This window comes from Grampus griseus (genome assembly GCF_964374135.1).
Source record: "Grampus griseus genome assembly, chromosome: 20".
NCBI lineage: Eukaryota > Metazoa > Chordata > Mammalia > Artiodactyla > Delphinidae > Grampus > Grampus griseus.
In genome coordinates, this window is record NC_139014.1 from 10,782,333 (window position 1) to 10,797,249 (window position 14,917).

At 43.7% G+C, this 14,917-nt stretch overlaps 1 protein-coding gene across 1 annotated transcript in view; it reads left to right on the forward strand.

Annotated features, from left to right (window-relative positions):
- Positions 1-14,917, forward strand: part of RNF213 (ring finger protein 213) — a gene marked incomplete at its 5' end in the record, with an annotated part of 109,779 nt that overhangs the window by 74,050 nt on the left and 20,812 nt on the right. The window contains 13 exons of the mRNA XM_082679577.1: positions 214-405; positions 1,165-1,310; positions 2,345-2,499; positions 3,925-4,131; positions 4,471-4,646; positions 5,214-5,334; positions 7,765-7,865; positions 7,979-8,161; positions 8,882-9,051; positions 9,151-9,250; positions 12,962-13,073; positions 13,652-13,865; positions 14,112-14,302. Of these exons, the coding sequence (XP_082535703.1) occupies positions 214-405; positions 1,165-1,310; positions 2,345-2,499; positions 3,925-4,131; positions 4,471-4,646; positions 5,214-5,334; positions 7,765-7,865; positions 7,979-8,161; positions 8,882-9,051; positions 9,151-9,250; positions 12,962-13,073; positions 13,652-13,865; positions 14,112-14,302 (2,068 nt within the window). The remainder of the gene's footprint in view (positions 1-213; positions 406-1,164; positions 1,311-2,344; positions 2,500-3,924; positions 4,132-4,470; positions 4,647-5,213; positions 5,335-7,764; positions 7,866-7,978; positions 8,162-8,881; positions 9,052-9,150; positions 9,251-12,961; positions 13,074-13,651; positions 13,866-14,111; positions 14,303-14,917) is intronic.

The window sequence follows — 14,917 nt, forward strand, 5'->3', positions numbered from 1 at the left end:
TTCTGCCTCTAATCTTATTTCGATTTGTAAGTCTTTCTTCTAGTACTTAAAAATGATGTAAAAAAACATGAAAAACACAGCTACAGTGTAGGAGTAGTAGAGCAGATGTTTTGTTACTGCCAAGAAGGCACAAAATGTGAAAAGGATGCAGGCATCCCAGTGTGATCTGTGGTCCCTCAAACCTGAGCAGGGCTGCTTCTCTCCCAAACATAGGCAGACCATCTGGAAGCGGGTCCAGGGTGCTGTGACTCCCCTCCTGGCGAGCATGATATCTTTCATGGACAGAGATGGCAACCTCGAGCTGCTGACCAACCCACATTCTCCGTCCTGGGCAAGAGATCTTTGGATGTTTATTTTCAGTGACGTTAAGCTTCTGAACATTCCTCTTGTGGCAAATGATACAAGGTGAATAGAAGACTTTCTTTTCATGGGAAGGGAAAAAAACCCATAACATAGCAACAAACTTAATAGGCTCTCCCAGGTGTTTGATGAAATATAGTTATGGGTTTTAGAATCACATTTAAGTTGGCTGTTTTTGTAGCCTGAAGGGTCATGGCATTACAGTAACAAAAGAGTTGACGCGAGTTCTGAGAAATACTTGTTTCATTCTCGGCTTTCCTCATTTCCCTGTTCTCAGAGCACCCTTTGCAGTTAAAATGGCCAGCTTCCACCTCGTCTACACTGGCGAAGCTGCACGTAGGAGAGCGTTCGTGTTGATTTTCCTGCTCCTCCTGCCAATGGCGGGAACCACAGAGCCTATCCCTAGACCCGATCTTGTGTAACTCAAGCTCAGCTGGCCTGCCAGAACCTTCCTGTTTGGATTTCAGGGGGCTTCGATTCTCTTTGCCTAGGTATAGGGTAAGGGTGGGTTCAGACACCACCAGACTGGTTCTGCCCAAGACTTCAAGCAACCTACTTAACCCCTTCCAGCTGTGGTTTGTTTTTGTTTTGTCTGTAAAACCAAGAGATAACATAAGGTCATCCTTGAGTTCCTTTATAACATAAAGGTGAGCTGTTCAATAGACCGGGGAACTGTCTTTGTAGCCCACTAAGCCTCCCAGTTCTTAAGGATGGAGAGGAATTGGCATCAGGAGTGGATCTCGTCTTGTGTCTTGAGCGGCGTCTCACTAACCGCATTCTTGGTCCTTGTTTGGCCGATTGCAGGTCTAAAGGGGAGATGTCCTACATCATAGTGCAGAACTACATGAACCTCTCAGAGGACACTTCCAACAGTGTCCCGTTTAGCTGGAGAATCAAGGACTATCTGGAGGAGCTGTGGGTCCACACTCAGTACATCACGGGAGATGAAGGTGAGCCCAGCGATGGTGGGAGGGGACGTGTTCTGGCAGGAGGAGACCCTGCTACCCGTCATAGGTGGTCACCCCCATTCTGAGTTCCCTGGGCAACTAAGGCACCAGGACTCAAGATGTCCCCAGCTGGGCCCTTCTCAGCAACCGCCAGTGACCAGAGTAGAGTAATACCTTTGCCCTGAGTCACAGGGCACCTTGCTCTGTTGTCACGTGCCAAGTAGTCTGGCCACAGACATTCCAGGAAAACCGGTGGTCACATAGCACTTTTGGGAAAGTCATCTTTCATACATGAAGTAATCTTTTCAAAGTTTATGTATAGTACTGCTTTTTAAAAATACAGGACAAAGATGGTTACTAGACTTGTAATCATTTCATAAGGTAGGCAGATGTCACATCACTGAAACTAACATAATATGATATATCAACTATATTTCAATTTTTTTAAAAAAAGAAAAGATTTCTTAAAAAAATACTGGTCAAAATACTTGAAGATGAACTTATTTTTCTAGGTAAGCATTCTGCCACTCTTTCTGAACAAACCTGAAGCAGTCTCTCTCCTGAAGAGAGAGTATTTCTCTTTCTCATACCATATCCTAACTGACCCTACTTTTCTATAATAGCATGTGACTTGGGGGCCAGCATCCCATCCACTAGACGGCAGATCTTTTTGATTTGAGCAGCATATGATCCCAGCCCCTGGAGGGCAACCCACTCATTCCTGGTTCGCTTGGGTCCGGGGTTCCCAAAGCACATTATGACTTGGTAGAAATAAACTTGATCTATCCCAGGTTGTGTTCTCTTTGGGGCTGGCTAGGCTTTTATGACCGGAATGGAACATTCCTTCTGACTTTGTTTCTGTTATTCCACTGAGAAGATATCTAAAGTGTCCAGAAATGATGATAAAAAATGATGATTAAAAAGGCAGCCTTATTAGAACCATGTCCATGTCCCTGCATTCAGCGGGTAAGGGGAGTCATGGTCAACATCCTCACCCCAAGCCGTTCTCCATCTCCCCCCTCACCCACCCCCAGCAGGACTGGCAGAGAAGTTAGTGGAGCTCTTTCAGCAGACCGCACTGGGCAGGTTTCTTGCTCAGCTCACTGTAGACCAGCGGGAAGAACTTCTTCAGTGCTACCTGAAGGACTTCCTTCTCTTGACCATGAGAGTGTCCACTTGGGAAGAGTTAAACGTGAGTACTGACTAGGGGGCAGGGTGAGGCTGGTATAACGTGGACAAGATGCCAACATGGGAACTTTTCCTCAACTTCTGGAGCTGTAGTGTTTGTGGAACAGAATGTGGTCCAAGAGGACAGTGGTATGAGAAAATGCCACTGACCCCCTCAGAACTCTCGGGGCTGGATGCTTAGCCCACTGACCAGCGCCCCTAAAACATGGAGCTTTTATTAACAGGAAGAAGACCTCCGATTTCCTGTGACACCTTCTTTTTAAATGTTTAGTTTTTCTTGAAGAAACTTAGGTAAATATTTAACTGATCACAGCAAGGTAATAATAATGATATTAACTAAAATTTCAATGGAAATATTGAAGATTTCAAACTTCAGTACCTAAAAAAGGAAACTGACAGATTTGAGGAAAACATACTTAACAGCCAACATGATTAAGGGTTAATAAAGTATTCTTAGGATACAATAAGAAAATCTCCTCTAATTTTTAAAAATGAGGGAAAGTTAGAAATTAACTATTAACAGAATAATTATACAGATGTCCAGAAAACACTGGAAAAAGTGCTCAGCCTCACTAGTAAATCAGCAAGGCATGAACAACTTTTAGATACGATCTTTACTTGCTCTTGTGGCAAAACTGGTTTTTAAAACAGCCAGGAGGGGGCTTCCCTGGTGGCGCAGTGATTGGGAGTCTGCCTGCCGATGCAGGGGACACGAGTTCGTGTCCCGGACGGAGCGGTTGGGCCTGTGAGCCGTGGCCGCTGGGCCTGTGCGTCCGGAGCCTATGCTCCGCGGCGGGAGAGGCCACAGCAGTGAAAGGCCCACGTACCGCAAAAAAAAAATAAATAATAAATAATAATAATAATAACTTGGCTATAAAACAGCCAGGAGTTCCTCCATTGCCAGTGGCGGTGTGAACGGCGTGGTGCTTCTGGAAAACCATCTGTCGGGATGAATGAAAAACTTCACAAAATCTGAACTGGCGATTCTGTCGCCAGTTCAGTCGGAGACGTGAACAAATATTTTATTCACGGGAATGTTCTTTGCAGTTTTATTTCTAAAAACAGAAAATTAGAAACAATGTAATTGTCTTAAAATAAGGGTTGGACAAATATTTGTACAGCCATTTGACTGGTTAAAAACGATGTCTTCGAGCATGCTCGTGATAGAGAGATGCTTGTAATGTAAAGTGGAAAACAATCAGGAATACTCTGTGCCCCTGATTTGGGGACCACGGGGAGAAGAGGTATGGATCACAAACGTCTAGAAGGGACGACACCAAAAAGTAAACGACGGATACTAATAGTGTGCATGGTTTTTAATTTTCTTTTTTGTCATTTTTGAATAGTTCCGGTTTCCCACAAGGAAAGTGTATCTTTTTTAAAAAAAATAATTTACAAGTATATAGTAAAAGCTTGTTTCTCATCCCAGGTTCTGCAGATGGCTCTGGGGTCCTGCATCAATCAGCTGAAGGCAGGAAGGCCAGCGGAAGAGATCTCCTTACCGTCCGTGCACCTTGCCTACCAGCATTTCAGGAGCCGGCTACAGAACTTCTCCAGGATCTTGACCATCTACCCCCAAGTTCTACAGAGCCTTACAAAAGGCACCTGGAACCACAGCTGGGCCGGACATGAGATGGTATGGCCCCTCTTAGGGACATCACGTGCCTGCAGCCAGGCTTGGCTTCCTCAGCTACTGGGCGGTTGCTCCTACTGCCGCCCTGGGAAGGGAAAGCTTATGGACCACATTCCAAATGGGAAACATCTTCATGGGGCACACATGTCAGTGTGGCTCCTCAGTTAGAACGCATCTAGCTCATGCTTCCTAGATCCCAAGACAATGAAAGGTGAAGCTACAAGCCTGGAACACAAGAACACACTGGGCTAACAGCCAGGGCCTCCGACTTAATGGTTAGAGCAGCCCAGTGGGGGTCAGGGGACAGGCTGCTCAGTCACAGGCCTGTTCTCTGCCCCCCAGAGTCTGGATGTGTTTGCTGCAGTGGCCTGTGCTGAAATGCTGACAGAAAACCTCCTGAAGCCCAGTCCCCAAGCTTGGTTACAGATGGTGAAGCATCTTCGCATGCCGCTGGAGCTCCTCTGCTCAGATGGGTACCTGCAGGGCAGCAGGATGGTAACCGTCATCAGGGATGTCAGGTGAGATCCAGGAGTCCCGGGCACATGAGAGAGAGAGCAGATGCTCCTGCCACAGGAGGTGGGCCTGTCCTCATTCATTCTTTAACGTCTCTTGAACCCTTACTAAATGCCAGGCATCATGATGATCTTAGAGAGGTGTACATTCAGGGAGTGCGTGGAGTGATGGGGGTGATAAAAAGGCAGCAGATTATGATGATCCTGAGGGAGAAGAAGCAGCTGCAAAGGACCCCAGCAGGGCAGCAGAGAGGGAACACACAGGGTAGACTCTCCAGGGGACAAATCCTGTGCTGGCCTTTAAGGGCGAGGTGGGACTCACCGGACACAGTCAGAGGCATAGAACTTGAGATGTCCCAGCTGAGAGTCTGAGGGGAGGGGCGGAAAGAGACAAAGTGTGTGGAGGTCAGGGAGCACATCACAAAGGGCTTCTACCTAATTCTTTCACCCACCTTCACGCCCGGTCCTTTTCTTATCTTTCAACCCCTGTGCCTTGGAACTGCCTCCCTGCCCCTCTTCATTCATCTCAGGCGCTTTTGTCAGAGCTGAGTGAGGGACCCCCTCTCTCGACAGAACCCAATGGAATCGCATTTTCTCCATTGCGCTCTTTGTGGAGCATGTGCTCCTGGGGACCGAGAGCTATATTCCCGAGCTGTGCAAGCTGGTGACAGAGTATGTCTTCTTGCTGAACAAGGTGAGCGCGAAGGCTTGGCCTGTCAAACACTGGTCTGCCTCTTTGTAAGACAAAGAACAATTGAAATGTGACCTGACTTTTACCATCTTGGTGGTATATCCCCTTTCTGCTCTGAGAGTTTTATGTGAGTTATATTTCATCACATAGGCCATTAAAATTTTGGTGTTTAATATTTCAATATTTACCCTCTCCTGAGTGTTAAGTCAGGGTGTGTCATTTAGGGTTCCTTGCAGGAAAAGGAACTATTCATGCAGCAAGTACACTTGGGAAACCTTTGGGAGGACTGAAGGTGGGCTCCAACCAGGCCTCCAGTGGCCCCAGACCAGACCAGCAGCCTGGCCCGCGGAGGGAGCTGCTTCCCACGGCCACGGTCAGGAAGACGGGGATGTAGGAGAATGCTGCTGGGCCTGTGGACTTCCAAACACAGTGCTGTCGGTGGGACCAAGGGGTCAGGAAGCCCATGTCTCTGTCCCTCTACACCCTTTATAAAGTTGGTGACACACAGGATAGTACTCTGTAGAAAAAGTGACTGTCCTTTCAGCATCAGTGACCACTCAGGGAAGACAGTGTCTGCCCACTGGGAACCTCACACAAGCACTGCCAGCAGCTTTGCTGTACAGCCTTTGAAATGTCCTTTTGTGACTGGCTTATTTCACTAAGCATCATGTTCTCAAGGTTTATCCACATTGTAGCAGGTGTCAGAATTTCCTTCCTTTTTAAAGCTGAATAAGATTCCACTGTATGGATAGAGCACATTCTGTTTATCCATCCGTCTGTTAATGGACATTTGGGTTGTTTCCACCTTTTGGTGATTGTAAATAATGCTGCTCTGAACCTGGGTGTACAAGTATCTGTTTGAGTCACTACTTTTAATTTTTTGGGGTGTGTACTTAAGAGTGGAATTGCTGACTCATATGGTAATTCTGTGTTTGACATTTTACCATACTGTTTTCCACAGTTGCCACACCATTTTACTTCCCCACCAGCAATGCCCAAGGGCTCCAATTTCTCCACATCCCTGCCAACACTTGTTATTTTCCATTTTTTTTAATAATAGCCCTCCTAATGGGTATGAAGTGATATCTCATTGTGGTTTTTGATTTGTATTTCCCTAATGACTAGTGATGTTGAGCATTTTTTCATGTGCTTATTGCCTATTTGTATATCTTCTTTGGAAAATGTCTATTCAAGTCCTTTGGCCTTTTTTCAATCTTTTTTCAATCTTTTGATTAACAGATCAAATTTAGCAGGGTATTAAAAACTAATATCATTGCCAAGTAAGATTAATCCTGGGAATTCAAGGATAGCTCAAAATCATAAAATCGATGTGTCATCAGTTATGTAACAAATTAAAAGAAAAACTCCAAACGATTATTTCCAAAGGTGCAGATAAAGCATTTGATAAAATTTATAATTTGGTACAAAGATACTCTTGTCAAATTAGGAATAGAAGGGAACTCTCCTTCAGCGGATAATGCCCAAGGGGTATACCTAATAGAAAAACATCTATAGCAAACATTATACCTAACCAGAAAATTCCCTAAGCACACCCATTAAACTCACTATCTTATATCATTAAAGATGTGCATTTCCTAAAACACAGTGTTTCCACTTCTAAATATATATCCTAGAGAATTTTCCCATTTGTACTCAGACACATGGAAGAATGTTGGGTGCAGAAATGTTTGTAAATGCAGGAAATTGGGAACATTCTAAATGTCCATTAATGGGAAAACGGGTGACCGGTATCAACAAGTACCATACAGCAGTTAACATGAATGATCTGAACCTACTTGTATCAACAAAAAAAGCAAGTTGCAGAAGCTTAGGTACAGTGTGATGCCCCTGATAGAAAGTTTACAACATTCAAAGCAACAAGATTTTTATGCATGCATCCAAGTCTAGTGGAAGTGGGAATTTAGGAATGTGATTCTCTGGGGCTGGGTGGGGGGTGGGGGATGGAAATATGATCAGAAAAGGATACACTTGAAGCTGCACCTGTAATATTTTGTTTCTTTAGAAACTGATAAAGCACATATTCAAAAAAAATGCTATGATTACTTAAAGTTTGGTGGATACGCAGGTGGTCATTATATTATCTTTTATAGCTTGAAATATCTCATAACGGGAGGAGGGGGATAGACCTTAAAAGAAAAAAAGGAAGAGGGGAAAAATCAGAAGCCGAGAATATCAGCCTTCTCCCCAAAGCAGCATAGTCACAAAGGGCATTCAAAGTTAAAGAAACTGCTAAATTAAAAAAAAAAAAAAAAAAAAAAAAGCCTTGCACTGCAGACACCAGAGCCCTAACTGCCCAGCTTCACCAGCAGCAGAGGGGATGTTGTGTTTTGTTGCCTTTGTTGCCCGGCTGACACCTGCCCTTCCTCACTGCTAATTAGCTTCCCTCCTCCTCCCGCTGCCTTTCTCCTTCAGTGCCTGCAAGAGGACTCTGACATCAAGACTCACAGGCCTTTCGTCGCAGTGATGACCACTCTTTGTAAATGTAAGGACCAGGTCAGCAAGAGCCTCACCAGGTGAGATCTTGGGTTTGGGATCTGCAAGGGAGAGAATTCAGAACCTTTTGTATTTTTTGCTTCTCATGGCCAGCTTCTTTGCTTCAGAATTGGTCACCCTTCTTGGCTTCTAGGTTTGGGGTGAAGCCGTGCCCCATCTGCCTGGGAGATGCACAGGATCCTGTCTGCCTGCCCTGTGACCATGTATTCTGCCAGCGCTGCGTCAAAGTTCACCTCACCCAAGGGCAGATGGGATGCCCCTATTGTTTAACTGACTTGCCAGACAGCTTCTCTCCTTCTGTTTCCCAGGAGCACCGGTAAAACACCCTTTCTCTTGAGAAAGCTTCCTCTTTTTTCTTCCTTTTTTGCAAATACAGTATTCAGAAATATAATTATTAATCTTAGAAAGCCTGACAGAGAAGTGTTCTAAGAAAGACAACTAACTACTTATGTACCTTTATAAACACCTGGTGTCTGAAAATTATCCTCTCCTCAAGACATACATGTATACAGATTAGGGAGATAGAAAAATTAGAGGAAATAAACCAGAAATTCGTAAACTAAATAAAGCCATCACAAGAGACCCGAAGAATTTAGATGCAACTGGTTTGTCCTCTTGATATGTAAATTCCATCCATGTTCTATGCCCTGAGGATAAAGCTAGCTCTTATCTGGCTAAGTGCCTTTCAGGGCAGTAGTTAAAATTAGCCTAAGTGGTTGGTTTTCCTTCCCGTTTTCCTCCATTCTGATGCCTCCTGAAAGCGGAGCACAAGGCAAGCCCAGTGGATGGGATCTTTGAGAAGCTCTTGGGATATGAAGGCTATTGCTAGATGGCCCAAATGATCAAAGTATTTCTCAAAAGAGCCAAGTGTATGTACTGTCTGCAGTTTTGGAGATTGGTTCTAATCAGTGTAAGGAGATACTTGCATCTTTTAATTAAAAAAAAAATGCTGTCCAAATCCCAAAGCACTCTGTAGGGAGGGATTCTGGAACACATTCTATAAGCCTTTTGACCGTGGTTTTCAACGATTCCTAAGGGAGGTCATCAAGAAACATGCTCGCTTCCGGCAGATGTGCAATAGTTTCTTTGTGGACCTAGTTTCTACCATGTGCTTCAAAGACAATTCTCCACCTCAGAAGGATGTGGTCAATGTTCTGCTGTCTTTACTCTTTGTAGAGAAGGAGCTCTTTCGAGAGGCTTCCCAAAGTGAGTGGATTTCTTCCTATAGACTTAAAAATTCAGTTCTTCATCTCACTCTTTATGTCTGATGTGAACGATGATCTACCTTTCTCCTTCTGGTTTAAGGACGCCGTGAACACACAAAATCTCTTTCTCCTTTTGATGACGTTGTGGATAAGACCCCTGTCATCCGCTCAGTGGTACTGAAACTGCTTTTGAAGTACAGGTGAGAGCACCACGAACGTGGAGTTGCCTCTAGCACGCCTTGACTTTTTATTCTCCTCGTGGCTTTTTCTTTGCTGCCAAGCATTCTTTGCAGAACCTGTAGCTAGTTCATGATTTGGGGAAGCTTTTTCAGCAAGAGACCCCCTTGTTCCTTTATCTGTATGGGTTGTGTCCTTGACATATTCACGTACTGGCTATGAGTTCAGCATGCCTACAAGCACGTGGTTAGGAAGAAGACAGATTTGGGGGAAGGGTGCAAGGTGGTGTAACACGTGCGGGAAGTCGGGAGTCAAGAATCTGCGGTTCTCATCTCAATTCCACAGCTGCAAAGTTTTGTGGTCTTTTGGATGATAAGTTAGACTCTCCCCTCACCCTGCTTGCCCTTGATGTTGTCTAAGTTTTGCTTCAGCTCTTAAGTTTCTCTGATTCTATAAATGGACAGAGAAGTCCATATGGTGCTTCAGCTCAATGGTCTTGTCAAATTATGCTATTTTAGAAAATTCTTAGGAAGCTGATCTGTAGGGGGCTTCCCTGGTGGCACAGTGGTTAAGAGTCCGCCTGCCAATGCAGGGGACACGGGTTCAAGCCCTGGTCCGGGAAGATCCCACATGCTGCGGAGCAGCTAAGCCCGTGCACCACAACTACTTGAGCCTGTGCTCTAGAGCCCACGAGCCACAACCACTGAGCCCACGTGCCACAACTACTGAAACCCGTGTGCCTAGAGCCCGTGCTCCACAACAAAAGAAGCCACTGCAATGAGAAGCCTGCGCACCGCAACAAAGAGTAGCCCCTGCTTGCCACAACTAGAGAAAGCCCATGCACAGCAACAGAGACCCAACACAGCCAAAAATGAAAGAAAGAAAGAGAGAGAGAGAGAGAGAAAGCTGATCTGTATTTAGAGGTTCTTTTGGAAGATACTCAGTATCCCTAGCCTGTGTTCTGACTTGATAGAGTACACCTTGAGGTGATGGCAAAATCAAGATGCTGTAAGAAAAGTTCCAATAGAAACAACTGTTTCTAACTTAAATGTCTGAAAGGTGACTCAGGATGGAGATTAGATTTACATTTAAGCATGGATCTGCTGCAGCCTTGTCCACGGGCATTTTATTTTGCTTCTATTTTTTTCCCCCCGTTATTTGTGAAATAGTTTTTTCAAACAGGATTCCTGGAGGATTTTCAAATAAAATACTCTTAAAATACATTTTCTTACAGAACTAGTATCTTACTGTACCTGAAAATGGCTTTTAAGGCATACATGGAAAGAGTTGACTTGAGATGTGAGAAGAGCCTCTTTTGATATTCTGTGATTTTTATTAATTTTGGTAAATGTGTGAAATCTGTATTCATTTGAATCCCTTTGCTTAGAGAAAGGGAACAGTATCATCAACATGCATACCTCTTGACATATAGTGTAGACACATTAACATGAGTACAAACAATGCTTAAAGGTAAACACTTTGTTTTGAAATATTTAGAGAGTAAAGTTTACAGAACTGATTTTGAAATAAAAATCTTGAGACATAAAACACAATTTAAAAATCTGCATTGTCATTCCCTGGGTTGAGAAACACTTGTGTCGTTGCTTTTGTGATTCGAGTATTTTCATGTATTAAGAATCAGTCAGGGGCTTCCCTGGTGGTGCAGTGGTTAAGAATCCGCCTGCCAGTGCAGGGGGCATGGGTTCGATCCCTGGTCAGGGAAGATCCCACATGCCACGGAGCAACTAAGCCCGTGTGCAATAACTACTGAGCCTGGGCTCTAGAGCCTGCGAGCCACAACTACTGAGCCCACGCACCTAGAGCCCGTGCTGCGCAACAAGAGAAGCCCCTGCAATGAGAAGCCCGCTCACCGCAACTGGAGAAAGCCCGTGTGCAGCAATGAAGACCCAACGCAGCCAAAAAGAAAAAAAAATCACTCAGACTAGACTTAGACATACTTTGTGGAAATGTAGGCATCCATTCTTTAGGCAGACCTGTGTGGGGGACAACATTGATGAGACTGCAAATAACACTAAGATATTATCTGGCTTTTTCAACATGTTGATATTTGCACTGATGTTACTAAAATAATGAAGGGTGAATGTGGTAGCATCTTAGCATGAGGAAAACCCCGGTATTGGCCATTGTTTCCGTCACCACCAACCACGTATAGTTTTTTAAAATGCCAATTTCACTTAATGTCCTTGACGAAGCTATAAAAATTCTTAATTTTACTAAATCTCCACCTTCGAGGATATGACTTTTTAATATTCTGTTGAAATGAGAGATACACACAAAGCACTCCGGCTGCACACCAAGGTACAGGATTATCTCAAGGAAAATCACTCATGCGGTTTTTGAGTTACATGCTAACTTGGCTGCTTTTTTTGTGGAATACCACTTGTACTTGAAAGAATGACTGACAAACAACACTTATTCAGACTTGGGCATTTGGCAGGTGTTTTCTTGAAACCAAGGGATGTGAGCCTGTCACATCAAGGAAGAGAACTGATGGTTTTGTTGCTAATGATAAAATTCAAGCTTTTAAGCAAATATTAAAATTTTGGCGGGAATTCCCTGGTTGCCCAGTGGTTAGGGCTCCACGCTTTCATTGCCAAGGGCCTGGGTTCAATCCCTGGTTGGGGAACTAAGATCCTGCAAGCCATGCAGTGTGGCCAAAAAAAAAATACATTTTTTAAAAATTAAAATAAAAATTTGGAAAACCTGTATCCTCCACCGGGAGCCTATCAGCTTTCTAATACTTACAGACCTTTTGATGATAATGAATGTGAGGTTTTTTAAAATATATCATAAAATTAAAATGTGTCAACATTTGCCAGATCTGCACAGCTCAGTGGACCGGTATTTTTGAAGTGACTGATGCTTGATGTCAGAGAATTTTGCATTGATCAAAAAGAAATCCATTTGAAGTGCAAGGCAGACCATTTGATTTTAATGTAATTGACTATGAAACGTGCATTGATAGGGTTTCAGATTGCACATTGCAACTAACCTTTAGAAATTATCATTTATCAAGTTTTGGTGTAGTGTCAAAGGAGAATATTCACAGTTACCTGAAAAGGCTACTAAAATATTTCTCCCTTTTCCAGCTACATAATGTGTGAGACCAGATTTTTCCTCATATAACTCAATATAGTGCAACCAATTAGAAGCAGAAGCAGATTTGAGAATCTAGTGAACTTCTGTTAAGCCAGGTGTTAAAGAGATTTGCAGGAATGAAAAACAGTACCCCTCTTCTTACTAATGAATTTTTGTTTTGGAAAAACTTTTTAAAAATATTATTTATGTTAATATGTAATGAGTTTCGTATGGTTATTTTTAATGAATTGATAAATATTTTCAATTTTTTTCAGTTTTAATTTCGAATACTGTAAATATCAGTAGATGTAATCCACAGAAACAAAAGCTCTCTGGGGTTCTCAATAATTTTTAAGTCTGTAAAGGAGTCTTGGAGCCAAAAAGTTTGAGAACAGCTAGTCTAAAATAGGGAATTTTATATTCCTCCAAGTTGGTGCTAGAATATTTTTCATAAAATCGTGTTACAAACTATACATACACATGTATGTATGTGTATATATATATATAATTATACAGGGAGGGGGGGATGGGTAACAGGCAAATAGATACATACATACATACCTTTTTTCTTTCTTTTTTGGCAAAATGAGTTTCCAGACCTGAACTAACCAGGTATAATATTTCTCCTTCCAAAGCTTCCGTGACGTGAAGGATTATATTCAGGCTTATTTGTCCCAGTTGGAAAAGAAACCGTTCCTGGCTGAAGATAAAGCTGAATTGTATGTGCTCTTTAGCAGCTGCCTGGAGGTAAGCTGATTATCACCTCCCTGCATTTCTTTTTCAAACTCTCCAAACCATGTGGTTTATGTGATGGAATAGTGTTTTTCTGAAAATTTACAGAATATAAATTAGGTGGTAACATTAACAGATGCTCTGCTCCATGCAGGGGAAAAAAAGTTTCAAAAACGTTGCTTCTGCCCTCAGCAGTTGTATATATTGGCATTTATGCGCACGTGCATGAGGGGGAAAAAAGAAGCATAGAAGAATATGCCACCAGAGTTGTCTCCAGGTGGTGAGATTGTGAATACTTTTAATTTTTATTCTCTTCATATTTTTGTTACTTCCAAAAATCTTACAATGCATATGAAAAAATAATATTAGATAATAAAATCTTTCATCATAGCTTTTCTTTTTCCCCTCCTTCTTGCCCCTAAAATAAAAAGGGATATTAGTTTTCCATGATTCAAAAAATGTACACGCAAACCCACAACACTATTCTTTATCCTTCCTGCATTCTCCACGACCAGACTGTGGAAATTTCGAAGGTGGGAGACTCGCAAATAAAAAAGAATAATATCCTTTCTTTCTGGTTCTATGTTCCCTAGGATTCAATACATGAGAAGAATAATACTTTCTTCATGAGGGATGAATCGAAATACCTAAGAGAGGAAGGCCAGTTCCTTAAGACGTACCGACCAGTGGGATGCAGCCAAGAGCCCGCTGGCGAGGCCTCGGTGGAGTACCTGCAGGAGATGGCCCGCATCCGCCTCTGTCTTGACAAGGCTTCTGAGATCCTCTCTGAGCTTCAGGACGGCTCAGGCAGGTCTTCTTCCCAAACTTTCTTGACCACAGGCCGGGAGCCCCCATGATCTAGAAATTCAGGAAGTGTGGGAAGCTGGTTCTTGGAGTAATACTGGTCTGTACCATGTCCCCTTTCTTCTAGATTAGTTCTTTCACTGTGGATTCCTAAAGGGGAGGCCCCAGAGCTCTTACTAGCCTCTGTTCCAGACAGTTAACTAACAAGTACCCTCAGCCGTCACTCAGCCTTTCTCGTTGGCTCTGCAGAGATGGCGGAGGAGAAGCGTCGCTACCTGCGGCAGGTGGAGCACTTCTGTGCCCGGGTCCAGAATGACTGGTACCGAGTATACCTGGTGAGGAAGCTCACTAGCCAGCAGGGGATGGAGTTTGTGCAGAGCCTCTCCAGACAGGGCCATCCGGCCCACTGGGTGTTTCCCAGGGGAGTCATTGCACAGCAGGTAAGAAGGGTGTTCCCAGCAGCCCCTGTGCTGTCTCAGCTCCGCTGCCCGCCCCCCAACCCCAGGAGCGGGGCTGCTGCTTCTCCATTCCTCCCTGACCTTCTCCCACACCCGTCACGGAAAATGCGTGCATCTGTTCTGGTCTTCTCCTCTGTCTCTGTGCTTCAGTTGATTGACCCAGCTCGTGATCACATTTAGACTGCCTGCCTAGGGGAAAGATATGTGTGTGCGTGCGTGTGTATGTGTGATGTGTTTGTCACCTACCTGCACAGCATATGTAGATATCACTTCTGATAGAGTTTGACACAGGGAAAGCAAAAGAATGATTCTGTGGCTTTGGCTTTTAGCAGATTGAAAGTCATTCAGCCAGGGATTTCCCTGGTGATGCAGTGGTGAGGACTCCATGCTCCCAATGCAGGGGGCCCGGATTCGATCCCTAGTCAGGGAACTAGATCCTACATGCATGCCGCAACTGAGAGTCTGCATGCCGCAACTAAGAATCTGCGTGCCACAGCTAAGACCCGTCACAACCAGATAAATAAATAAATATTTTTTTAAAAAATCCTTCAGCTTTCAGAATAAGCCCTTTTTATCCTTGGCAGGTGAGATAGGAAA